This window comes from Salmo trutta, chromosome 8 (assembly GCF_901001165.1).
Source record: "Salmo trutta chromosome 8, fSalTru1.1, whole genome shotgun sequence".
NCBI lineage: Eukaryota > Metazoa > Chordata > Actinopteri > Salmoniformes > Salmonidae > Salmo > Salmo trutta.
Genome location: NC_042964.1, coordinates 15,951,601 through 15,979,050, shown reverse-complemented (window position 1 = coordinate 15,979,050; position 27,450 = coordinate 15,951,601). Strand labels below are relative to the sequence as shown.

The window sequence follows — 27,450 nt, the reverse complement described above, 5'->3', positions numbered from 1 at the left end:
CTTACTGTGAGACGTCTAAGACAGCGCTACAGGGAGACAGGATGGACAGCTGATCGTCCTTGCAGTGGCAGACCACGTGTAACAACACCTCCACAGGATCGGTACAGCCGAACATCACACCTGCGGGACAGGTACAGGATGGCAACAACGACTGCCCCAGTTACACGAGGAACGCACAATCCCTCCATCAGTGCTCAGACTGTCCGCAATAGGCTGAGAGAGGCTGGACTGAGGGCTTGTAAGCCTGTTGTAAGGCAGGTCCTCACCAGACATCACCGGCAACAACGTCGCCTAGGGGCACAAACCCACCTTCCCTGGACCAGACAGGACTGGAAAAAAGTGCTCTTCACTGACGAGTTTGTCTCACTAGGGGTGATGGTCGGATTCGCGTTTATTGTTGAAGGAATGAGCGTTCCGCCTGTACTCTGGAGTGGGATCGATTTGGAGGTGGAGGGTCCGTCATGGTCTGGGGCGGTGTGTCACAGCGTAATCGGTCTGAGCTTGTAGTCATTGCAGGCAATCTCAACGCTGTGCGTTACAGGGAAGACATCCTCCTCCCTTATGTGGTACCCTTCCTGCAGGCTCATCTTGACATGACCCTACAGCATGACAATGCCACCAGCCATACTGCTCGTTCTGTGCTTGATTTACTGCAATACATGAATGTCAGTGTTCTGCCATGGCCAGCGAAGAGCCCGGATCTCAGTCCCATTGAGCGTGTCTGGGACCTGTTGGATCGGAGGGTGAGGGCTAGGGCCACTGCCCCCAGAAATGTTTGTGAACATGCAGATGCCTTGGTGGAAGAGTGGGGTAACATCTCACAGCAAGAACTGGCAAATCTGGTGCAGTACTTTATGCAGCTGTTGGCCACACCAGATACTGACTGTTACTTTTGATTCCCCTCCCTTTGTTCAGGGACACATTATTCCATTTCTGTTAGTCACCTGTCTGTGGAACTTGTTCAGTTTATGTCTCAGTTGTTGAATCTTGTTATGTTCATACAAATATTTACACATGTTAAGTTTGCTGAAAATAAACGCAGTTGACAGTGAGAGGACGTTTATTTTTTGCTGAGTTTATTTATATGTACATATTCTCATTCACCCCTTTAGATTTGTGTGTATTAGGTAGTTGTTGGGGAATTGTTAGATTAATTGTTAGATATTACTGCACTGTTGGAACTAGAAGCACAAGCATTTCGCTACACTTTATTAACATAACATTAACATTAACATCTTCTAACCATGTGTATGTGACCAATAAAATGTTATTTGATCTGATTTAAAGACTCTCAATGGTGTGTGTGTGTGTATACTGTATATGTGCACACACATACGGTAGTGTTTGTGTCTATACTGCATATCATGAGTCCACGATTAAACTATTCTGCTACAATTTACATTGTAACCCCCCAAATTCCACTCAACTGGCAAAACTTGCAATTTACCTGTAATTTCCACATCCACACCTGTGTCCTCCGCCACTTTGAGGAAAATCTGTGAGATGGAACGCAGCATAATTAGCATGATATGAAATTGCTTAGCATCATCATCTCCAGTGAAATGACTTGACCTCTATCTGTGTTATTAGACAAATGATCGACAGCACTCCTGTAATGACAAAAACAAGGGCTCTATATTCATTACAATGACAAATTGGTAGGTTAGCGTTTTTCATCATTAATCTTGTTCTGGAGGCAGCTCTGCAGAGTGGTTACTAGCTGGCACAGCCACAATGTCATAAAATCAGATTTGAAACTTAACCTCACTGCTAACCCTTATGCCTAACCCTAAAATTAAGATGAAAAAGCAAATTATTGTTTGAATGAATTTTTACAATACAGGCTATTTTGACTTTGCAGCTGGCCTATCTAGTGTAAATCACAAATTTCTGCCTCCAGGACAAGACTCATGACAAACGTCAACCTGTGTCCAGCAGTCCTTTCTTTCTCCATGCTCTTGTATTACAGATGCGCGAACACTAGTGATCCGCTGGTTGACTCATAACCTGTAGTCCCCGCGGTTATATCCACGAGGCGTATGGGTGTAAGATCATTAAATATTGTGCGGCTGAAGGGCGAGTGGGTGGTGGGTTGAATAAAAAGAGAAACAATAGCTTTAAAAAAATCTATAAATGTATAATTCTTGTGCAATTAATATAGGCTACATTGAGGTTTTTCTTTCATTATTTTAGGCTATCTGGTATTAGTGCATAAACTTTAGGGATTAACTGTATGTGCCAAATAATGCTTTTGGGGACTGGCAGAAAAAGTTAACGTCAATCTATGGAGCCATAAGGACATTCAAGTTTAATTCAATAGTACAACAGCTGCAAAAGGAGAGTTTAAAATAAAGAGAAGGGAGGGCTAGAAAAGTAATGTTTGGAAAATATTTGGTGAAGAGGTAAAAGAGGATGATAGCAGTGTTATGTGTGATGATTGTGAGGTGCTATACAAATTCGACAGTCACAACAAGGCACTTCAAATAGGCCTGTGCCACGTCAAGGGAACTTTAGCCTACTGTTCAGATGGGTTAAATGGAAACTGAAATCTGGACACTGACGGTAGGTCTATAACCTCTCACATAGCCTTAATAATAACTCCTGCAGAATTAAGCATTTCTTGTAGTAAAATTATACAACAAACATAGTCAATATTTGGAGAAAAAAAATTCTGCATCTTGAGAGAATGCAATGCTCAGTTAGATACCATCTGTAGAGGTGCTGTCTTCATCATAAAAGGATTATAAAAGCGGATAGTATTTCAATCACATAAAATCTGCATCAAAGTAGACAAGTTGACTAACAAACAGCCTATCAAAATGACTGAAATTATAAGCAGAAGCATATCTAAATCAGGCAACAACAAAATAATCCTGCAACTCTGTCAATTTTTTTTCTCACATATAATCGCCGGTTGCGGATGGGTAATTAGCAATTGCGGGCAGGTGCGGGTGAACAAACAGCTGACCCGCGCAGTGGTGTAAAGTACTTAAGTAAAAATACTTTAAAATACTACTTAAGTAGTTTTTTGGGGTATTTATACTTTACTATTTATATTTTTTGCCAACTTTTACTTTACTACATTCCTTAAGAAAATAATGTACTTTTTACTCCAATAATGTACTTTTTACAGACACCAAAAAGTAGTCATTACATTTTGACAGGAAAATGTTCCAATTCACACACTTATCAAGAGAACATCCCTGGTCATCCCTATGCCTCTGATCTGGCGGACTCACTAAACACAAATGCTTTGTTTATAAATTAATGTCTGAGTGTTGTAGAGTGCCCCTGGTTATCTGTAAATAAATAAAAAACATTTGCATAATGTAAGGAATTTGAAATTATTGATACTTTTACTTTTAATACTTAAGTATATTTTAGTAATTCCATTTACTTTTGATACTTAAGTATATTTAAAACCAAATGAGGTATTTATTATTTGTTTTACTCAAATATGACAAATTAGTACTTTTTCCACCACTGGACCCGTGCACTACTAGCGCACGCACACACACACGCACGCACGCACGCACGCACACACGCACTAGAAATACCACCAACTGACATCTAATCTCCCTTCTCTAAGTAGATATATGCAGTAGACTCCACTAGAATAACCTTGTGTCTGAATGTGATACGTTGAAAAGGAATTATTCACAATGCCCGCAGGGCATCTTCATCTGACAAAAATGTCTGAGACATATTAGTTGTGTTTGACAACAGTAACTTAGTGGTATGTGCCTGCCTACAGACATAATCCAACACTACCCTTGGCATACTAAGCATTTGGTTAGTTCAGGAGAGAGCAGCGTGTGTGTGTGTGTGTGTGTGTGTGTGTGTGTGTGTGTGTGTGTGTGTGTGTGTGTGTGTGTGTGTGTGTGTGTGTTTCAAGTTTTTTAAGTTTTAAAGTACAGCCATGGCCAAAAGTTTTGAGAATGACAGAAATTTTAATTTTCACAAAGTTTGCTGCTTCAGTGTCTTTAGATATTTTTGTAATTATACTTCAGTAATTATACTGAAGTATAATTACAAGCATTTCATAAGTGTCAAAGGCTTTTATTGACAATTACATGAAGTTGATGCAAAGACTCAATATTTGCAGTGTTGACCCTTCTTTTTCAAGACCTCTGCAATCCGCCCTGGCATGCTGTCAATTAACTTCTGGGCCACATCCTGACTGATGGCAGACCATTCTTGCATAATCAATGCTTGGAGTTTGTCAGAATTTGTGGGTTTTTGTTTGTCCACCCGCCTCTTGAGGATTGACCACAAGTTCTCAATGGGATTAACGTCTGGGGAGTTTCCTGGCCATGGACCCAAAATATCTATGTTTTGTTCCCCGAGGCACTTAGTTATCACTTTTGCCTTATGGCAAGGTGCTCCATCATGCTGGAAAAGGCATTGTTCGTCACCAAACTGTTCCTGGATGGTTGGGAGACGTTGCACTCGGAGGATGTGTTGGTACCATTCTTTATTCATGGCTGTGTTCTTAGGCAAAATTGTGAGTGAGCCCACTCCATTGGCTGAGAAGCAACCCCACACATGAATGGTCTCAGGATGCTTTACTGTTGGCATGACAGAAACTGATGAAAGCACTCACCTTGTCTTCTCCGGACAAGCTTTTTTCTGGAAGCCCCAAACAATCGGAAAGGGGATTCATCAGAGAAAATGGCTTTACCCCAGTCCTAAGCAGTCCAATCCCTGTACCTTTGGCAGAATATCAGTCTGTCCCTAATGTTTTCCCTGGAGAGAAGTGGCTTCTTTGCTGCCCTTTTTGACAACAGGCCATCCTCCAAAAGTCTTCGCCTCACTGTGTGTGCTGATGCACTCACACCGGCCTGCTGCCAATCCTGAGCAAGCTCTGTACTGGTGGTGCCCGATCCCGCAGCTGAATTTTTTTATTTCACCTTTATTTAACCAGGTAGGCTAGTTGAGAACAAGTTCTCATTTACAACTGTGACCCGGCCAAGATAAAGCACAGCAGTTCGACACATACAACAACACAGAGTTACACATGGAATAAACAAACATAGTCAATAATACAGTATAAAGTCTATATACAGTGAGTGCAAATGAGGTAAGATAAGGGACATAAGGCAATCAATAGGCCATGGTGGCGAAGTAATTACAATATAGCAATTAAACACTGGAATGGTAGATGTGCAGAAGATGAATGTGCAAGTAGAGATACTGGGGTGCAAAGGAGCAAGATAAATAAATAAATACAGTATGGGGATGAGGTAGTTGGAAGGGCTGTTAACAGGTGGGCTATGTACAGGTGCAATGATCTGTGAGCTGCTCTGACAGCTGGTGCTTAAAGCTAGTGAGGGAGATAAGTCATTGGTAGCAGAGAACTGGAAGGAAAGGCGGCCAAATGAGGAGTTGGCTTTAGGAGTGACCAGTGAGATATCCATGCTGGAGCGCGTGCTACGGGTGGGTGCTGCTATGGTGACCAGTGAGCTGAAATAAGGCGGGGCTATACCTAGCAGAGACTTGTAGATGACCTGGAGCCAGTGGGTTTGGCGACGAGTATGAACCGATGGCCAGCCAATGAGAGCGTACAGGTCGCAGGGGTGGGTAATATATGGGGCTTTGGTGACAAAACGGACGGCATTGTGATAGACTGCATCCAATTTGTTGAGTAGAATGTTGGAGGCTATTTTATAAATTACATCGCCGAAGTCGAGGATCGGTAAGATAATTAGTTTTACGAGGGTAAGTTTGGCAGCATGAGCGAAGGATGCTTTGTTGCGAAATAGGAAGTCGATTCTAGATTGAATTTTGGATTGGAGATGCTTAATGTGAGTCTGAAAGGAGAGTTTACAGTCTAGTCAGACACCTAGGTATTTGTAGCTGTCCACATATTCTAAGTCAGAACCGTCCAGAGTAGTGATGCTGGACGGGTGGGCAGTGATCGGTTGAAGAGCATGCATTTAGTTTTACTTGCATTTAAGAGCAATTGGAGGCCACAGAAGGAGAGTTGAATGGCATTGAAGCTCGTCTGGAGGTTAGTTAACACAGTGTCCGAAGAAGGGCCAGAAGTATACAGAATGGTGTCGTCTGCGTAGAAGTGGATCAGAGAATCACCAGCAGCAAGAGCGACATCGTTGATGTATACAGAGAAGAGAGTCGGCCCGAGAATTGAACCCTTTGGCACCCCCATAGAGACTGCCAGAGGTCCGGACAACAGGCCCTCCGATTTGACACACTGAACTCTATCAGAGAAGTAATTGGTGAACCAGGCGAGGCAATCATTTGAGAAACCAAGGCTGTTGAGTCTGCTAATAAGAATGTGGTGATTGACAGTCGAAAGCCTTGGCCAGGTCGATGAATACGGCTGCACAGTAATGTCTCTTATCGATGGCGGTTATGATATCGTTTAGGACCTTGATCGTGGCTGAGGTGCACCCATGACCAGCTCTGAAACCAGATTGCATTGCGGAGAAGGTACAACTTTAGGAGACGGTCCTGGCGCCTGCTGGACTTTCTTGGGTACCCTGAAGCCTTCTTCACAACAATTGAACCGCTCTCCTTGAAGTTCTTGATGATCCGATAAATGGTTGATTTAGGTGCAATCTTACTGGCAGCAATATCCTTGCCTGTGAAGCCCTTTTTGTGCAATGCAATGATGACGGCACGTGTTTCCTTCCAGGTAACCATGGTTGACAGAGGAAGAACAATGATCCTAAGCACCACCCTCGTTTTGAAGCTTCCAGTCTGCTATTCGAACTCAATCAACATGACAGAGTGATCTTCAGCCTTGTCCTCGTCAACACTCACACCTGTGTTAACGAGAGAATCACTGACATGATGTCAGTTCGTCCTTTTGTGGCAGGGCTGAAATGCAGTGGAAATGTTTTTGGGGGATTCAGTTCATTTGCATGGCAAATAGGGACTTTGCAATTAATTGCAATTCATTTGATCACTCTTCATAACATTCTGGAGTATATGCAAATTGCCATCATACAAACCAAGGCAGCAGACTTTGTGAAAATGAATATTTGTGTCATTCTCAAAACTTTTGGCCATGACTGTACAGTGAAATGCCTTTCTTGCTAGCTCTAAACCTAACAATGCAGTGTGTAAACGTGTGTGTGTGTGTATGCGCTTGCATGTGAAGCTTGTGTGCGAGTCTGTGCATGTGCTGCCTGCATACATGCATGTGTGTGTTTCGTCCGCCTCATACCTCCTCTAGTGTGGTATCTGAGATGCCGTAGTTGGTGAAGCCAATGTCGGCCATCTCCAGGTCCAGCTCTTTGAAAAGGAGGGCGAAGGTGCCATCCTTGGCCCCGCTGTAGGGCAGGATGTAGGTGATCTCCTGGCCGATGCTCTCCAGGAACACTGCCTCGGGAACATGCCGACGCACCAGCTTACTGACAGCTGTAAGCTCTACATGGTGAAGAGAAACAGGAAGGATGACATGGATGTATGAAAAGGAATTACAGAAACAACAATATCTTATTGCCATGTCATATTGTTGTGCTTTATGTATGGTAACTGCCAAAATAAAAGAAACGCTTGATTAAATGAGGGATACAAAGTATATTGAAAGCCGGTGCTTCCACACAGGTGTGGTTCCTGAGTTAATTAAGCAGTTAACATCTCATCATGCTTAGGGTCATGTAAAAAAATGCCCAGTTGCCCATTATTTTGGCTACCATGTCTAGAAGAAGAGATCTCTGACTTTATAAGAAGGGTCTCAAAGGAGCATAGGATGTGTGTGTGTGTGTGTGTGTGTGTGTGTGTGTGTGTGTGTGTGTGTGTGTGTGTGTGTGTGTGTGTGTGTGTGTGTGTGTGTGTGTGAGAGTCACCAGATCTCAAACCAACTGAACACTTATGGGAGATTCTGGAGCGGCGGCTGCGACAGTGTTTTCCACCACAATCAACAAAACACCACATTTTGTGGGATGCAGGGTGGTATGCTGCTGGCATATATAACTACAGCTGCTTAACCAAGTGAGACCTTGGCTTCATGAGGAGGTCAGAAACCGGATCGGCTTCACACATTTGGTGTAGTTTAGTTGTAATAAAAAGGGGTTGTCATTGTTTGAATTATGAAATAAACTCAGCAAATAAAGAAACGTCCTCTCACTGTCAACCACATTTATTTTCAGCAAACTTAACATGTGTAAATATTTGTATGAACATAACAAGATTCAACAACTGAGACAAACTGAACAAGTTCCACAGACATGTGACTAACATAAATGGAATAATGTGTCCCTGAACAAAGGGAGGATCAAAATCAAAAGTAACAGTCAGTATCTGGTGTGGCCAACAGCTGCATAAAGTACTGCACCAGATTTGCCAGTTCTTGCTGTGAGATGTTACCCCACTCTTCCACCAAGGCATCTGCATGTTCACAAACATTTCTGGGGGCAGTGACCCTAGCCCTCACCCTCCGATCCAACAGGTCCTAGACGTGCTCAATGGGATTGAGATCCGGGCTCTTCGCTGGCCCTGGCAGAACACTGACATTCATGTATTGCAGGAAATCAAGCACAGAACGAGCAGTATGGCTGGTGGCATTGTCATGCTGGAGGGTTATGTCAAGATGAGCCTGCAGGAAGGGTACCACATGAGGGAGGAGGATGTCTTCCCTGTAACGCACAGCGTTGAGATTGCCTGCAATGACAACAAGCTCAGTCCGATGACACTGTGACACACCGCCCCAGACCATGATGGACCCTCCACCTCCAAATCGATCCCGCTCCAGAGTACAGGCCTCGGTGGAACGCTCATTCCTTCGACAATAAACGCGACCATCACCCCTGGTGAGACCAAACCGCGACTCGTCAGTGAAGAGCACTTTTTTCCAGTCCTGTCTGGTCCAGCGAAGGTGGGTTTGTGCCCTTAGGCGAGGTTGTTGCCGGTGATGTCTGGTGAGGACCTGCCTTACAACAGGCCTACAAGCCCTCAGTCCAGTCTCTCTCAGCCTATTGCGGACAGTCTGAGCACTGATGGAGCGATTGTGCGTTCCTGGTGTAACTGGGGCAGTTGTTGTTACCATCCTGTACCTGTCCCGCAGGTGTGATGTTTGGCTGTACCGATCCTGTGCAGGTGTTGATACATGTGGTCTGCCACTGTGAGGACGATCAGCTGTCCATCCTGTCTCCCTGTAGTGTCTTAGGCATCTCACAGTACGGACATTGCAATTTATTGCCTTGGCCACATCTGCAGTCCTCATGCCTCCTTGCAGCATGCCTAAGGCACGTTCACGCAGATGAGCAGGGACCCTGGGCATCTTTCTTGTGTTTTTTTCAGACTCAGTAGAAAGGCCTCGTTAGTGTCCTAAGTTTTCATAACTGTGACCTTAATTGCCTACCGTCTGTAAGCTGTTAGTGTCTTAACGGCCGTTCCACATGTGCATGTTCATTAATTGTTTATTGTTCATTGAACAAGCATGGGAGACAGTGTTTAAACCCTTTACAATGAAGATCGGTGAAGTTATTTGGATTTTTACAAATTATCTTTGAAAGACAGGTCCTGAAAAAGAGACTTTTGTTTTTTTGCTGAGTTTATTTGTCACATACTGTAATGTATATTTGTCATATACAACTGTGTGGTGTTTAAGTCTAAAAATGACATACACAGACAGTTCTCTAGAGGAAATGGGATTTCATATATCTTTGGAACGGTCTCTGTGTTTTTAAGTTATGCCGTGTTGTCTTAGAGTTTGGTTATGGATTAAAATGAAGCCATGTCATTATATTCATACATACTCACCCTTACACCCACCGTCACATTCACCCTACGCTCATCATCAATAGAAATCCAGTCTTTTTTTCCCACATGATATGTACAATCCAGCCCCCCATCCAAGCGCTTTGATCCTTGATCATGATTCCAAGTCGAAAATTGAATTTAAGACCAAGGCTGCTCTACTACTGATTAGGCCTCTGGTCAGTACTGACTGGTTGGGAAATCAGACCCACTAGCCAGTATCACACACACACACACACACAGAGACAGAGAGACAGAGAGACAGAGAGACAGAGAGAGAGAGAGAGAGAGAGAGAGAGAGAGAGAGAGAGGACTAGAGTACTTAGAGATGTCACTGTCACCTGAAAAGTAGCAGACAATCAACTGCTGACATGACATTCTACAGCCGGAGTCAGACTTTTTGCCCCTCCTTGTCTCTTTCCTGTGATAGCTGATGTGTGGTGGTGAGATCCCCACCATCCAATTTTAAAGTGGAACTGACAGCATTTAGCAAGATCACATTTTATTCAAATCTGTTTATATGCACCCCCAGGAAGAATAACAGGTGCTGACAAGCCAGCACTTAGACATGGTCATTTTCAAATGTGTTTGTTGGCCGTCAAAAATTACACTGATAAACGATGGAGAATTGTAGCCTACTCGTCCTTCTGCAGCTTGCTTTGTCCGAACCAAGCACCCAAGCTGACTGGCTAAAATTGGCTAGCTTGCTAGCTAGATAATTCCAGACACAAATGACAGAACATCTCACTGACCATTTTACTCGCCCTAGCAGAGCTGGTTAGGCTGTTTACATGTTATCTAGAGCATTCGTGACTACTTTTTTTCCTGTGTTTACTGACACCGGTCATATTCAGTGGCAGTTGCGCGTTCATAAATTCATCAGTTATTCGGCGCTCTGGCACACAGACAAGAGTGCTCTGAAATTGGAGTAGATAGCCAGAGTGAATTTGCAAATGCAAGATATATGTTAACTGTATAACACAGTCGTTCAAGTTCTTGCTGGCTAACCAAATGACACCTGCATCTCTAGCTGTGTATAGGCATCGAAAAACGATATGAGGGGAAAAGTCAGTCACTCACCCACTCCTCCAATGACATGACATCATCCTAGCAGCTAGCTAACTATCTAGCTAGCCATCTAGCTAACGTTAGGCTGTTTTTAGCTTGCTACATAAATAGATACGCTAGCCTATTAGCCACGTTATGATTGCCTTATGACCATTGCCTTTGCTAGTTTGATTGTATTGACATTCACAGCCTTAGTTAAATTAGTCTGTTTTTGTCCAAAATATTGAGTCAATGAAACTGAAACAGTGTATCCTGAATGGAGGCAGCAAACAATGTACCAGGCCAGCTGTGATTAAAAACCTGATAGCAATATTTTTTGGACTACCAAGAAATGTATTGGTGAATTATATCATGCATTGAACTGCATCCATCTATTCTGCCAACAATGCCTTAGTGTACGACATGAACCGCTGAGTCAAATAGTACCTATTTTTAAAACTTCCTATCTAATTGGTTTTGTAGGAGAAACTACGAATTTGATATTTTTGAATGATATTATGATTCTGTTTCGTATCTGTAAAGAAGTTCAAACTGTCAGTTCCACTTTATGTGCTTTGAGTACTTGAAAAAGCACTATCATGAACTCACCATATGTTGGTTGAGCAAATAATATGATGTATGTACGGTGTTCATATTAGGACAGCCTCAGTCTCAGTAGGACTTCTAGTCATTTATTCAATTCAATTATTAGTTTGGATATAGCCAAATATAGTTTGGATAAATGAAGTGGTGTTATTGCTGGTTCTACCTGTGGGGTCAGAGTTGCTCCAGTTCTGGCTCGCAATCCCTTCATCCAGACTGGTTCTCCTCAAGGTCTCATCAGTCTCCTATTAGAGAGAAATTTTAAAGTATTCATCATCACTGTAGAGCTCTCCGACTGATTATCACCTCCACAATTCTCCCCTCATATCTCATATTAATGGAATTACCACAGTGGTCCAACTCGTTAGTGTTTCATTAGAGCTAAGTTTGGCTGTCAGCACCAACAGATGCTGTACTTACCATATACCGGGAAGTTGTAAGGGGGATCCACTACAAACCATCATATACTGAATAAGTTGCCCATATTAGGAAAGCCTCAGCAGGCCTGCTGAGATTGGAAGAAGTCATACTCAGACTGAGGCGGTCCTAATATGGACACCGCATATGTATCATATTATTCGCTCAACCATCGTATCATGAGTTCATGATATGAACATTTAATTTAGCAAATACATGTGTAACAAAATCCCATATATGAGGAGTAACCTGGCCAGAGACCTGAAGACTTGTGTTATCTACCCCAAGCTAATGCCTAAGATTTAGCTCAATGTGATAACACAGTAGTGCAGGCGACCCAAGTTCGAAACCTGGATGGTAGCATTGGCACAACTTTCCAGTCAACGGACAGAATGGGCAGCATTACATTAGGTTTTTATGAAAACTACAGGCCAAGTCCTAAGGCTTATGCTTAGCTGCTGTCTGCATCAGTGGGCTGATGTAGCAAGTCATTTTGGGGGAGCATTAAAGCTCTCTTCGCAAAATGTGTTTTTGTTCTTCTTTTTTTATATATATTTTTTTTACAAATTACTCCTCTCTCCACAAAGGGCCTGTAGACTAATGGTAATTGCTGTAACCCTGCTTGCATCGGTGCATCTTGTTAATTTGCTCCTATTGATTAAAACCGTGTGCAAGGCACTGCAAGGAGCTAGATCAAGAAACCCGCTCCCCCCCTCCCTCATGACAATTAGTATCATCCAGTGCGGAGGTGTCTGCCAATTTTCATGCTGGGGGAGACTAAACACAGATCATTACAGGGGAGGGCAACTTTCACTCTGGAAAGTCACAGGAACCCTGTCGATAATGGAGTGTGTGGCAAATGTTGCTGATGTGTCTTAGAGATTACTATTGGAATGCTTCCCGCCAGATGCAAAAAGTCAAACAAATGATCTTGCCCCATTATCGGTGAATTATAGATTGGTGTCATGATGTTGTCCAATGTGGGATCAGACATCATAAATGGGTAATTGAAAATATGCACCAGAGTTACATGTTTAGCTCACATTGACCAAATGAAACTAAGGTGAAAACTCATAGCCAATCAAAATAAAACAGAAGTTGGGATTTTCTGCTGGGTAACACTTGCTTATCTGTCATTTTTATATAACGAAGTGTCATATGTGGAGTTCAACCAGCTCCATCATTTCCTAAATAGAGAACCATTTTTATTTTGGGGGCATGTTATTTCAACTGTTATTAGTAATCATATTGATTTGTTATCAATACAACACGAGAATGACATTTCCTAGTCCCAAAACAGACAGCAAAATGCAGCACACAGTATTTACAGTATTTACCTTGGTCCGGGGTGATGTTTCCTGATGTTTCCCCTAGGTACAGATTGAGGATCAGATTCCCCTCACCTATTCCAAACCTTAGTCTTAAAATGCTAAACTGACCCAAGATCAGTGTCTAGGGGCATCTTCACCCTATTCCATTTACCTGGCCCTGCTTGACTCCGCTGCGCTCGTTGGTAATTTGCTCATTTCCGGCCTTGACCAGAGTGAGGTAGTAGCCACTGCCAAAGTATTTTTTCAGGAACAGGGAGGAGCCGTAACAACACATCTTGCCGTGAGAGATAATGGCAATGCGGTCTCCCAAGATGTCCGCCTCATCCATGTGATGAGTGGAGAGGATGATTGTGCGACCTGCGGGAGAAAGATGGAGCCAACAAAACTATTGATTTCACTCAATGGGCCCAATTTGGAGTGTAGGTGGACTGTGTTTGTGTATGTGTGTGAGACAGACAAAAATAAAGAGAAAGTAAGAGTGAGTTTGTGTGCATGTGTGTGAGTCAGTGCTCTGGAACTAGTTTGTTTGTTCTGTCAACCATCTTGAGAAATACATAAATTGGACCAAAAAATTATAATAAATGTAAAGTCTTTGAACAGAGCCAAGTCTGCAATCTGTTTCCATATTGTGGTGTTGTGCTTATTTCCTCAATATACACCCCTCTGGGTTTGCAAGTCATAGCCTACTGTAGTTGTATTCGAAGCAACGAGATTGTGTGTGGGTTGGAATGTGGAACAAAGGACAAATTCTGCAATACCAGTCTTCCTTCCAAATCAAGTAAGAAACAACAACTACATACACTTCCACCTGAATAGAATAAAATGTAACCAACATAAAATTATGCATAGACCCAACATAAAATGTTGCATAGACAATTCCTTTGTTGTGCTTCCAAACATTTTTGAAGTTTAAATTTTTGTCAGCAGAAGTTATTTGAGAGAAACCAAATCACATCCACAGAGAATATACGACACCGGAGCCTGTTTATTCACAGGGGGAGTGGAGGGTCATACCATGCACCCTGAACTAACACATACTAATCAGCACATTCCCAGTCAATCAGGAAGTAGACATGAGATATGTGATGAAGTCACAGCATGGTCATCTAGCTGGATGTCGTTAGGTCGCAGCGTGAATGGTGGCAGCATTAAAATGTGTCTCGGTTATTGTTGATTTTGCCACATTTCAGAACAGAATCAAAACCCTGAAATGCAAGGAAGATTAGGACTTAAAGATTTGCTTTGAAGTGGCTTTATTGAAGGGTACCAGGATATTTTCATTTTAAGAAGAAATAATGAAGTTACAGGCTACATACAGCAATACTGCTAAACTGTCGTGAAATTAGAAGAGAACACTGCATGCAACCATTGTGTAAAACAACAGTGGGAAAACTAGCAACCCCTATGTTACAAGATACCGACAAGAGTAAAAGTAAGATGTACAACGTGGTGTCTTGTGGTATTGAGCATTTTATCTGCATAATATTGGCAATGATAATGAAGTCCTTCACCAGGAGAATTCATTCTATCTCAGTTGAAACAGTAACAGCCACAAGTAGAAGTGCATTGTAAACTCGGACACACAATTCCATGATATGATACACATTCTCTCTTGATTAGCTGACCGGCTGGATTTTTAGGGCATTTTGGGTGGTAAGATTTGCTGTCATTATTACAAAAGGTCAGGGTTATCTGCTGAGCGTCGCATTTTCTCCCTCCGAGCTAGTTCAATTTGTATCCCCACAGGTCGCATTATCCCCGGGATAAGGACACACACAGAGGTCTTAACCATAGCCTCACGTAGCACTATGCTATTTCGTTTGGAGAAGCCGAGAACCAAACTGTTTTCCCTCCCATCCCTTATGCCCTCTCTTCCTCTGAGCTTCTACATTTGTCTCTGCCGCAGAGTTATGCCACAGAATTATCACTGTGTTATGCTAAGCTCTTGATTGAACCTACAGTGCATTCGGAAAGTATTCACACCCCTTGATTGTTTCCACATTTTGTTAAATTGCAGCCTTATTCTTATTATTTTTTCCCCCTCAATCTACACACAAAACCCCATAACGACAAAGCAAAAAAAGGTTTTTAGAAATGTTTGCAAATTTATAAAAACAGAAAACCTTATTTTCTGTATAGGTATTCAGACCCTTTGCTATGAGACTTCAAATTGAGCTCAGGTACATCCTGTTTCCATTGATCATCCTTGAGATGTTTCTACTACTTGATTGGAGTCCACCTGTGGTAAATTCAATTGATTGGACATGATTTGGAAAGAAACAAACTTGTTTATATAAGGTCCCACAGTGGACAGTGCATGTCAGAGCAAAAACCAAGCCATGAGGTCGAAGGATTGTGTTGAGGCACAGATCTGGGGAAGGGTACCCAAAAAAATCTGCACCATTGAAGATCCCCAAGAGCACAGTGGCCGCCATCATTCTTAAATGGAAGAAGTTTGGAACCACCAACACTCTTCCTAGAGCTGGCCACATGACCAAACTGAGCAATCAGGGGAGAAGGGCCTTGATCAGGGAGGTGACTAAAAACCCGATGGTCACTCTGAAGGAGCTTCAGAGTTCCTCCGTGGAAATGGGAGAATCTTCCAGAGGGACAACCATCTCTGCAGCACTCCACCAATCAGGCCTTTATGGTAGAGCGGCCAGATGGAAGCCACTCCTCAGTAAAAGGCACATGACAGCCTGCTTGGAGTTTTCCAAAAGCACCTAAAGACCCTCTGACCATGAGAAACAAGATTCTCCGGTTTGATGAAACCAAGATTGAACTCTTTGGCCTGAATGGCAAGCGTCATGTCTGGAGGAAACCTGGCACCATCCCTACGGTGAACCATGGTGGTGGCAGTATCATGCTGTGGGGATGTTTTTCAGCAGCAGGGACTGGGAGACTAGTCAGGGTTGAGACTGTCACGGTTGTCGTAGGGTTTAGACCAAGACGCAGCGGGAAAATGTATACTTATCTTCTTTTATTAACGGACAAAGAAGGAAAACCAAAATAAACACGTATACAAAAAAACACGACGACAAAGAACAGGCCGGTAAGGCACAAAGCTATACACAGCAACAATCTCCCACAAAATCCCATGACAAACATACTTCTTAATATAGGACCTTCAATCAGAGGCAACGATAGACAGCTGCCTCCAATTGAAGGCCCCAATCCCTATGACCAAAACATAGAAATACAAACACCTAGACAGAACATAGAAATAAACTAACATAGAACGATAACCCAAAAACCCCGGAATACATAAATCAAATACCCCTCTACATAAACAACCACCCCGAACCCTATAAACCAAATACCCCCTCTACATGAACAAATACACCCTGAACCACATAAAACAAATACCCCCTGCCACGTCCTGACCAAACTAAAATAACAAATAACCCCTATTACTGGTCAGGACGTGACAGAGACATCTCTGAATGTCCTTGAGCCCAGACTTGAACGCGATCGAACATCTCTGGAGGGACCTGAAAATAGCTGTGCAGCGACGCTCCCCATCCAACCTGAAAGAGCTTGAGAGGATTTGCAGAGAAGAATGGGAGAATACAGGTGTGTCAAGCTTGTAGCGTCATACCCGAGAAGACTTGAGGCAGTAATCACTGCCAAAGGTGCTTCAAAAAAGTACTGAGTAAAGGGTCTGAATACTTAAATGTGATATTTCAGCTTTTTATTTTTTTAAACTTTGCAAAAAATTTCCAAAAAACGGTTTATGCTTTGTGATTTATGAGGGGGATTTAAAAAAAATCAATTTTAGAATAAGGCTGTAACGTAACAAAATGTGGAAAAAGTCAAGTGGTCTGTATAATTTCCTAATGCACTGTATTCTACTGTATATCTAATATATCTACTGCTGTACATATCATTCTTAGTATATCTTCTGTACATTCATCCAAAGTACATATAGATTGCATTTGGATTACTTTCACAGTATCATTTGGGTTGTTAATTGGATTCGTTCTGAGGTTTCTTGATAATATATATATATATATATATATATATATATATTTTTTTTTTATTATTATTATTTTTTTTACTTGTTTGACATTTTACTGCATTGTTAGGAGCTAGTAACAAACATTTTGCTGCACCCGCTATAACATCTACCACATCTATATACGCAACCAATAAACTTTGATTGGATTTGATTTTAACCGTTGCCAAGATGCCCATTGAGTATCTCACTAAAATCTTATGGGACTCTGAAAATATTCAAACAAGCAGATCAATACACATGGAAAGAGGATGTCACATGGTCAAAATGTAAACATTAGTGGAGCCACATTATTAGGTTTGGAGGTAGCATTGTGTTTGCTTGCAAAGAGAGATGCAGTTGCTAACTAACTGTAAATAAGTTACTTGTTTCTCACCACAGTTAACCAGCTAAAGTTATTCACAGTTAGTCAGCAACTGCTCCAACACTATTTTCCAATCTAGCGTAATGCTGTCCTAAAACAATGCCTCCAGAATGATGATGTGAGGTGGCTCCAGGTGTGTTTACATTTTACCAATTGTGACGGAATGCGCTTTCCATGCGAATGAAATGTATGGAAAAGTGCTGATCTTTGAGTGGGGGAGATGAGGAGATTGGGAGGAGTGTGGCAGAAACCCACATTAAAAAAATACTATATACTATGGAATGCTATAGTATTCACTGTAGTGTTTTTGCGGACTTTCTTTAGTATTCACTTGTGTTTCTGCAGACAAAAGTTAGCAAAACACAAGTGAATACTGCAGGATTAACTTTAGTATACTGTAGTATGCTGTAGTATTTACCGTTAACTATAGAATAAATACCTTAGTAAAAGAAAACTGTAGAATATACTTTAGTAATTACTGTAGTGTTTTTGCGGATTGTAGTATACTGTAGTATTTACTGTAGTGTTTTTGCCGACATTACTGATATATTTACTTTCGTGTTTTTGTTTTATTATCTTTGACATAGAAGTGGAGGCTTTCTCCTTGAGGGAACCTACTGGAGAAATACTAAAAGAGAAAAATGTTCCATAACCTGTAGGTAGGTTGCACTGGAGTCTGAACGGATAGTTCAGAGCTTCTGCTCTTTTCTGTAACCTGTAGGGCATACGATATATGGTCTATACTTGGCATGTACAGTATGTTTCTCACTTGTTGGTGGAACAAATTGGGATATAGGGAAGGGGAATGTGCAGGTTATATGCAAATAAAATACTGTACTATTTAGTAAAAAAAAGTGTAGTGTTTTGCAGACATTACTGTAGTATTTACAGCAATTAATACTGTATTTTTTCTATAGTACTCTACAGTATTCTACAACATTCTATAGTACAGTAAGTACTACATATTGTCGAGGTATACTATAGTGTGTAGCATAGTATTCTACAGTATACTACAGAATTCTATAGTAAGTACTGTAGTATTTTTTCATGTGGGTAGTCCCATGTGATTCGTTACTACTGACATGGCTAATTTTGCATGGCTGTTCGTGCTCACTGTTGATTTCAAGGGATTGCATTGGTTTACAGGGAGAAATAATAAAAACACACTGCATGATGGAAGGTGGGAGTAAAATAAATGTGTTTGTTTGGTGTGCAGTCCACAAAGGTATACTGATTGATGGTGTGTTGTGGTGCATTACAGCACAAAGTGATAGATCATAGTAGTGGGATATGCAGGTAAATCTCCTGTGCTGTGACTGCATACAACATAGTGCCGGAGATCTAAAATCCTGCTTTTCTTGTAGGCCTACATCAAATGGAGGGATTTAGACTTTCATACACTTTAACAGCAGCAAGATATTGTTCATTGACAAGCAAATTGAGGTGTGTATACTTAGGCTGAAGGAAGCACATAGTACTGCCTTGCTAAGGCTGGACCCTAATTTACAGAATTCATATTCTGAACATTTTCACTCCTCTTCAGACATCACCTATCATCTAGTCATCTAAACTCTAAACCAGTCAATCGTCACCCGTCCTCCTCAACCCTTGTCTAGTCAAGTTCAAACCCTGTACTATTCAAGCATCAAACTTGACAAGGTGAAGGGTGAGGTCTGAGGAGAAGGAATGGCAATGTTCCTAATATGTATTCCGTCCTAACTAGATCAGTAATGTGGACACTTTCTATACCTGAACTTTACCTGTTTCATTAAATGAGAAACGGATAACCTGCCTGAAGTGTTGCATGTTAATACAGCTATTTGTTATTACTAAGCCACTAACTAAGACTGACATTCAACACACTCCTCAGCAGCTCTTCACTAATTGATGCCCATTAAAGGGTCTATGTTTAGAAACATTACTGGCACATAGTTTTGAGGTTGTCTACTTCTTTTACTTCAAACAGGCTGTACATAAAGAGAATACTCAGTAAATGTTCTGTTAATCCCATCTACATAGAACATTTTAATTGGCATAAGATGGAAGTTAAAGATGAGTTGGAAGGATAGGGTTTCTTAGTGTTTTGAGAGTGTTGAGTTAGAGCACAATAGTGTGGAGTCTCTCTTGCCACACCTCCACTACAGTCAAACTCTCATCTCTCTCAGATCAAGGCACCTATGTGTATATAACTAATATACTTACTGTTTATACTGTATACCAGCATTTCTTAAAGTATGGGTCGCGACCCAAAGGACCTGTTAATGGTGGGTCGCTACGTAAATGTATAATTATATCATGAATTACTGGAATTGATTTGGCCAAGTGCAACTGCGCTCTCGGTTCAGTGCGCTCTCTGCTTATCAGCAGTCTCTGCTCAGTTTGGCAGCTGCGGAAGAGGGAGAGGGAGAGTGAGATGCCGGTGTGTTTCGCGGTTTACCGGATCTTTTTTTCTGCAGTTTTCTTGAAGATCACTCCGCGACCCACACGATGCAGCGCTGTCGTTCAAGCCACTGACTTGTTATTCCCGCTCGCCATCACTCACCGCTGTCATGAAATGGACTCATGCTAGCTACGTGTTCTGACTGAGCACAATCGTCATGAAACGCAAATACAGTGATTACTTTTTGTCTCTTTCATATAAACTTTGAGAAATAACGAGGAGCGCCCACAATGTGTTTTGTGTGGGGACGTGCTTAGTAATGAGTCTCTCAAAACGAACAAATTAATAAAACGACACATCCTGACCAAACATCCAGGCACAACATGAAGAAGGTAAACCCAGGGAGTTATTTCAGAAGAGGGCTGAATGTTTCAGGAAACAGTGCTAGCAAGGCATTATTGTCATTTTATAACAGGTGATGATAAGCATAATAAGGGAGTACTATCTCTTATAGTAGTAGATGTGAGTTTCTCTTTCAAACAATCCCCTGGCCTTGTAACGTTACACAGGCAATAGCTAACGTTAGCCAAAGCAAGCTAACTAGCTACTGATAGTGCAACCCCAAGAAACAGTACAGATGTTGAAAAATTATCAGGCCTACTGTACATTTTACAGTAGATATTATTGTTGAAAACAAGTCTAGGTTGGAACTGTTGCTGTTACAAGTAATACCTTTTATTCTGAACTGGAATAAACTGATTGAAGCAAGATGCTTTTTGAGACAAACACTCACACAGTTCTGGGTTGCTAATCTACAGCAGGAAGCAGTCTCCTGCCTGACTGAGAAAGCAGTAGATGTTCTGATCCAGTTTGACACCACATACCAATGCAAGTCAGGGTTCTCAAGTACAGAACCAGTGTCAATGCTGAGCATGACCTCAGTGTCGCACTGTCAAAAACAGCCCAGAATAGACATGCTTGTTGAAAACTTCAACCAGCCACACACCTCTCATTAGGACTGTGTGTATGTGTGTTTTCTGGTCTACATCTGTGTGATGTTATCAATCAGTTTATTCCAGTTCAGAATAAAAAAAATGTGTTTTAAGAGCAACAGTTCAAACCTAGACTTTCTAGCAAGAATAATTTATACAGTAAGATGTACAGTAGGCCAGAATGTTTTATCTGTACTGTTACTTAGGGTTGTACGATCAAAAAGCCTGTGTGTGTGTGTTCTGTTATACATCTGTGTGATGTGATTAATCCGTTTATTCCCGTTCAGAATTAAATTATTTATTGTATTTTAACAGCAACAGTTCCAACCTAGACAGGTATGTAAGAGTGTTTTTAATGGGGAAAAATTTTACATGAAAATATATTTATGGGTATTTCATTGTTATTTGTTTTTGTCTATATTGCTTTTTTTGGCATAAGGGCAATGAAATGTACCGATATTTACGTATAGTTGCATATTTTCCTAAGCTTGTGTCCCAGGAAAACGCAGAATTTCTAATTTGGGTCCCAGGCTGAAAAAGTTTAAGAACCCCTGCTTTATGTATACCCATATTTACACTCCCCTCCGTATTTATTTGGAAAGATATTTTTTTATTTGGCTCTATACTCCAGAATTTTGGATTTGAGATCAAATGTTTCATACGAGGTGACAGTACAGAATGTCACCTTTTATTTGAGGGTATTTTCATACATACAGTATCTTTTTTACTGTTTAGAAATTAAATCACTTTTATTATCTAGTTTGAAGGCGTCATATGAAGGCGTCATATGTATTTGGAGAAATTCACATTAAAGTGCATTAAAGTAGTCAAAAGTGTATTATTTGTATCCATATTCCTATCACATAATGACTACATCACACTTATGACTACGTCACGCTTGTAACTACATCCCGCTAGTGACTACATCCCACAATGACTACATCACTCTTGTGACTACATCCCGCTTGTGCATTTGCAATTTGTTTTGGTTTTGGATTATGTTGTGATCAATAGAAGTGAATGGTATATAATGTATTGTGTCATTTTGGAGTCACTTTTACTACTACATTAATGTGGATGCTAACATGATCACATAATCATGAATAATGATAATGATGAGTGAGAAAGTTACAGAGGCATAAATATCATACCCCCCGTTGTGACGGACAGATGTTCTAAACTCTGTTTAAGACAAGACTGACTTTATGGCCAACATTATCCTCTTAACACTTTGTAGTCAATTTTGACACTAGAATAACTGTTTCTGACTCATATCGCTGCCATATAAGACGTTTTCAAAGGGATTCGTTGCTTTTTAAAGGCAGTCACTCTTTAACACATCTACAATTCATATAGGGGAATGTCAAGTGCTCTCAGCACAAGTCTAATTGGAATGTATTAAATCCCCCATATATTTTTTGAAGAAAACAAAGAAGGTCATAGATCAGCAAAGATCTTCTACAGTGTAAGAGATCTTCTGAGGAATAACTAAAAGCGAACATGCTATGTATTCTGAGGACCCAAATGTCTACATGAGGAAGAGGCCAATAAGGACAACATTAGTGTCTATTGAACATAGAAAATAGAATTTACTTTCTAATTAACTATCTACAGTTACAAGTAAAGCTACTTCAAAAGAACTGTGTGAAAGTCGTCAATTACTCACTATCAATATCACTGAGACTGACCAATGGGAACCTTTGAGAATAAGATACAATATCCTAGTAAAACAATTAGCATAACAATATAATATACGTCCTTATCAATGAAATACTTTGAACAATCAAGAATTAACCTCTACGGGCCACGGTGGCAGTATTGAGCATTTTGAAAAAAATACGTGCCCATTTTTAACTGCCTCCTACACCAACTCAGAAGCTAGGATATGCATATTATTAACACATTCGGATAGAAAACACTCTGAATTTTCTAAAACAGTTTGAATGGTGTCTGTAAGTATAACAAAACTCATATTGCAGGCAAAAACCTGAGAAAAATAGATTTAAAAAATGAGAATTTTGTGGCTGTACTATTTAGTGTCATTGTTTATTAGATACCATAGTGAGAAAGGATTCAGTTCGCAACTCCTACGGATTCCACTAGATGTCAGCGATCTTTATAAAGTTGTTTGAAGCTTCCATGATTAACAGGGAGCAAATAAGAATGCATTGAAGTTGACGTCCGTGGGATGTCGTCACTTCCATTATGGCCTGCACCTGCGCAATCATGAGACACGGGACATTTTTCAAAAACGTTTTTCTAGACACAGGTGAGGTCGGGTTGAAACATTACTGATGTTTCACGTTAAAAATGGCTCTAAAGATTGATGCTAAACAACGTTTGACATGTTTGAACAAACATAAATAGATTATTTTTGTAACTTTTTTAACTTTTTGCCGTGACTTCACACACCCCCCCGCGCTACTTTTTAGTAGCCACCGAAGCGCTAACAACATGGAACAACTTGGAGTTCTTTGGACATCAATTATGAACTTTGTCAAAAGAAACCACATTTGTTGTGGACCTGGAATTCCTGGAACTGCCAATGGATGAAGATAATCAAAGGTAATGGATTATTGACAATAGTATTATTGATATTACATGGTTACAAGATGATGCTAAGCTAATTAGGCTAGCTTATTGTTCTTAGCACAGCACCTGGTTTATTGCAACTTGTGATTTCCCAGTAAAGTTATTTTGAAATCTGGCAAGACAGTATCATTTACGAAATGTTAAACTATAATTATTTGAATGACAATATTATAATTTACCAATGTTTTCGAATAGTAATTTTGAAAATTGTAACGTTGTTCACCGGAAGCATTTCAGAGAAGAAAAAAATCAGAATTTCACAGCTACTGTAAAATGCGGTTTTTGGATATAAATATGAACTTGATGGAACAAAAAATGCATGTATTGTATAACATAATGTCCTAGGAGTGTCATCTGATGGAGATTGTCAAAGGTTGGTGCATAATTTTAGCTGGTTTCTGCTTTTGGTGACGCCTGACCTTGAATTGAAAATGGATGTTTGTACTTTTGTGGCTATGTACTGTCCTAACATAATCTAACTTTATGCTTTTGCCGTAAAGCCTCTTTGAAAATCGGACAATGTGGTTAGATTAAGGAGATGTTTATCTTTTAAATGGTGTAAAATAGTTGATTGTTTGAGAAATTGAAATTATTAGATTTTTGATGTTTTGAATTTCCAGCCTTGCTAGCAATCCCGTCTCAGGGTTCATTGCTAACCCGTGGCCTCAACAGGTTTTAAGGGCTGAAACCTGTAACTTAACCAAAAGTCTGAGTAACTCAAGTTTATCTTAAGTTTCAGCCTTAAAGCACTTCCCAATTTCAGACGATAATGTAAACTGTTTAATGGTTTTATCCTGTCAGAAAGACAAACAACAAAAGTATAACAACAGAACCAATAGCAGTTCAAACAACCCGAAACATGGACATTCTCTGCACACTTTCTCTAGAAACAGCAAAACAATTAGCGAAGGAAATAAAAAATGCAATATTACACCTTGGTTTTGGTTTCAAACAAATACACTCTCAATGCAATTTGTTTCAGTGATCAACTTTAGCACCATTATCAACATTGTGGTGCCAATAAGACCTGATACAGTATGACTCACTTAACTATTATGGATGTGAATGTTCTCATTAAACGAGAGTTATCTCAAGCTCTGAATCAGACTTGATTAGAAAGAACACTGCTAATGACATAGCGAGGACGAAATGCCACTTAATGCACATTAAACACTTTGACATCTGTAGGAAATGTGTTATTATAATGTCCATATCTTGATTTTCAGTCATTGTCTAGCCTGGGCAAACAGCAAAAGTGCTGGCTACAAAGTGACAAGCAGTTGAATGTCAACAATTAACGAGCGTGTTAACTGTGTTATCGAATTGGATGCATCTCAGATGCCTTATTGTCGCTGTCATCTAGTCATCACTATTGGTCTACATGACAATACCGTAGACTGGGAAGACAGTTACGTCATTGCCACCCAAAGCAAAAGCATCTCAGAAAAAAGGGTCTTTAAAACAAAATAAATGAAGTGCTAATTGAACTAGAGTGTTCATTAAAACCTGTTCATTAAAAAATGTGAGACCCAAGCATAGATCTAAATGTAAAAACATTTTTATTACCTCAGAAATACTTGTAATATGCCCCTGGTCATGAAATGAATCAGTTTGTAGAACAATTTTATGGAAATGTTGCAAAAATGCCACATTGGGCTTCAATGGTATGAACATGTTATGGTAAGAAAACTGTCAAATTACAGAAGTGGCTTTTTCAGCCACGTCTAGGAGCAACAATGGCTCAGCCACGAAGTGGTAGGCAACACAAGCTCACAGAACAAGACCTCTCAGTGCTGAAGCAGGTAGCGTGAAAAAAATTATCTGTCCTCGGTTGCAACACCCATTACCAAGTTCCAAACTGCCTCTGGAAGCAACGTCGGCACAATAACTGTTCGTCGGGATCTTCATGAAATGGGTTTCCATGGCCGAGCTGCCGTACACAAGCCTAAGATCACCATGCACAATGCCAAGCGTCGGCTGGAGTGGAGTAAAGCTCGCCGGCATTGCACTCTGGAGCAGTGGAAACGCATTCTCAGGAGTGATGAATCATGCTTCACCATTTGGCAGTCCAACTGACAAATCTGGGTTTGGCGGATGCCAGGAGAACACCACCTGCCCGAATGCATAGTGCCAACTATAAAGTTTGGTGGAGGAGGAATAATGGTCTGGGGCTGTTTGTCATGGTTCGGGCTAGGCCCCTTAGATCCAGTGAAGGGAAATCTTAACGCTACAACATACAATGACATTCTAGACCATTCTGTGCTTCCAACTTTGTGGCAACAGTTTTGAGAAGGCACTTTCCTGTTTCAGCATGACAATGCCCCGTGCAAAAAGCGAGGTACAGAATGGTTTGTCGAGATCAATGTGGAAAAAGTTGACTGGTCTGCTTAGTCCTGACCTCAACCCCATCGAACACCTTTGGGATGAATTGGAATGCCGACTGCGAGCCAGGCCTAATCGCCCAACATCAGTGCCCGACCTCACTAAAGCCCTTGTGGCTGAATGGAAGCAAGTCCCTGCAGCAATGTTCCAACATCTAGTGGAAAGCCTTCCCAGGAGAGTGGAGGCTGTTATAGCAGCAGAGGGGGACCAACTCCATATTAATGCCCATGATTTTGGAATGAGATGTTTGATAAGCAGGTGTCCACATACTTTGTTCATGCTGTGTATGTAAATCTGAATTGAAGTAAGACTTTGTCTGAAATAACAAAAGTGTATAAACTTGACCAATCAAAAACATATATTTTTGAAAGCATCAACAATCATTATTATTATAATATATATATATATTTTTATGTATGGAGAACCTCTAACTCACTTTTAGTAATATTTGTTTGTTCTTTCTGGCTAAACCTGGAGAGATGACCTCTTATCTTACTTTACCATAAAATGAATGGTCGTCAACGGCAATATTCTGAACTCGTAAACCACTTATTTTTTTTGTTGTACTATATTTAATGTAGTTCTTTTGATGGGTAGAGGGAACATCAAAGTTACTCTTTAAGTATTTGATGGCCATATTTGCAGAATTTGGAAGGGAAACAATCTAACTTGTCTATCAATAGATGAATGTGGCCCTATGTCTCAGTTTAGCAACCCTTTAATCCCATCGCTGCCTTTTTTGCAACACTTACAAAACTACCTCTATGTCAGGCTAGATGTTGTTTCTCAGTTCCTTGTTGTCTACATAATCACTACATCTTACAGAATACACCAACAAAAATATTTCAAGTTATGTACTTGCATGGATGGCTTACAGCATGCTTGTATAGGGGACCAGTGTGGTCTCAGATGAGTGGACATGTTTCTAGTGTTTCAGAGGCTACTGATGCCACAATAATCATACTGACACACAGCAATACTACTAAGATATACATCTGGGTCTAAGGAGATGCACCATGTAAGATCATGTTTGACATGCTTTTACTTTTGTTTAGGATCTGTACAGGATGCAATTTAGGAAATGTTAAATTTTTTCAACTATAAGCATCACAGGGCCCCCCTACAGCTAAATTATCGACCTTGATTTGTTTTTTGTCACTCGGGATGTTTTAGTTGAATTTCACTCTGGGTATTCCTGTAACCTGAGAAATGTGTTCAGAGATAAGACCCATAATAAATACTTCAAGTCAACACGCCAAACAACATCATACATAGTCTATAGTCTGGAGCTCAACAGTGGTTTGGTATTGGATTTGTAATTCGACCGACAGATCCCATACCTTTTTTGTACTTCAACAGAAGTTCCCATATCCCTCTCCGGGCGTACGGGTCCACCCCTGCTGTGGGTTCATCCAGGATGACGATGTTGGATCCTCCCACGAATGCGATGGCCACCGACAGTTTCCTTTGCATTCCCCCTGAGGATACAGTTTACGTTTGGTCACTTTCTACCCCTTTCAAAGGACACACTTTTTACCCCCTTCAAAGGATACACTTTTTACCCCCTTCAAAGGACACACTTCCTGCCCCTTCAAAGGACA

General features: G+C 40.8%; 1 protein-coding gene across 2 annotated transcripts in view; it reads right to left on the bottom strand.

Moving 5' to 3' along the window:
• LOC115198266 (ATP-binding cassette sub-family A member 1) overlaps positions 1–27,450 on the bottom strand; it is a 291,299-nt gene that overhangs the window by 153,853 nt on the left and 109,996 nt on the right. For both annotated transcript variants that reach the window (XM_029760119.1, XM_029760120.1), the window contains 6 exons: positions 27,190–27,327; positions 13,276–13,481; positions 13,131–13,163; positions 11,543–11,621; positions 7,190–7,392; positions 1,448–1,496 (listed from right to left, as the gene is read on the bottom strand). In XM_029760119.1, coding sequence (XP_029615979.1) covers positions 1,448–1,496; positions 7,190–7,392; positions 11,543–11,621; positions 13,131–13,163; positions 13,276–13,481; positions 27,190–27,327 — 708 coding nt within the window. The remainder of the gene's footprint in view (positions 1–1,447; positions 1,497–7,189; positions 7,393–11,542; positions 11,622–13,130; positions 13,164–13,275; positions 13,482–27,189; positions 27,328–27,450) is intronic.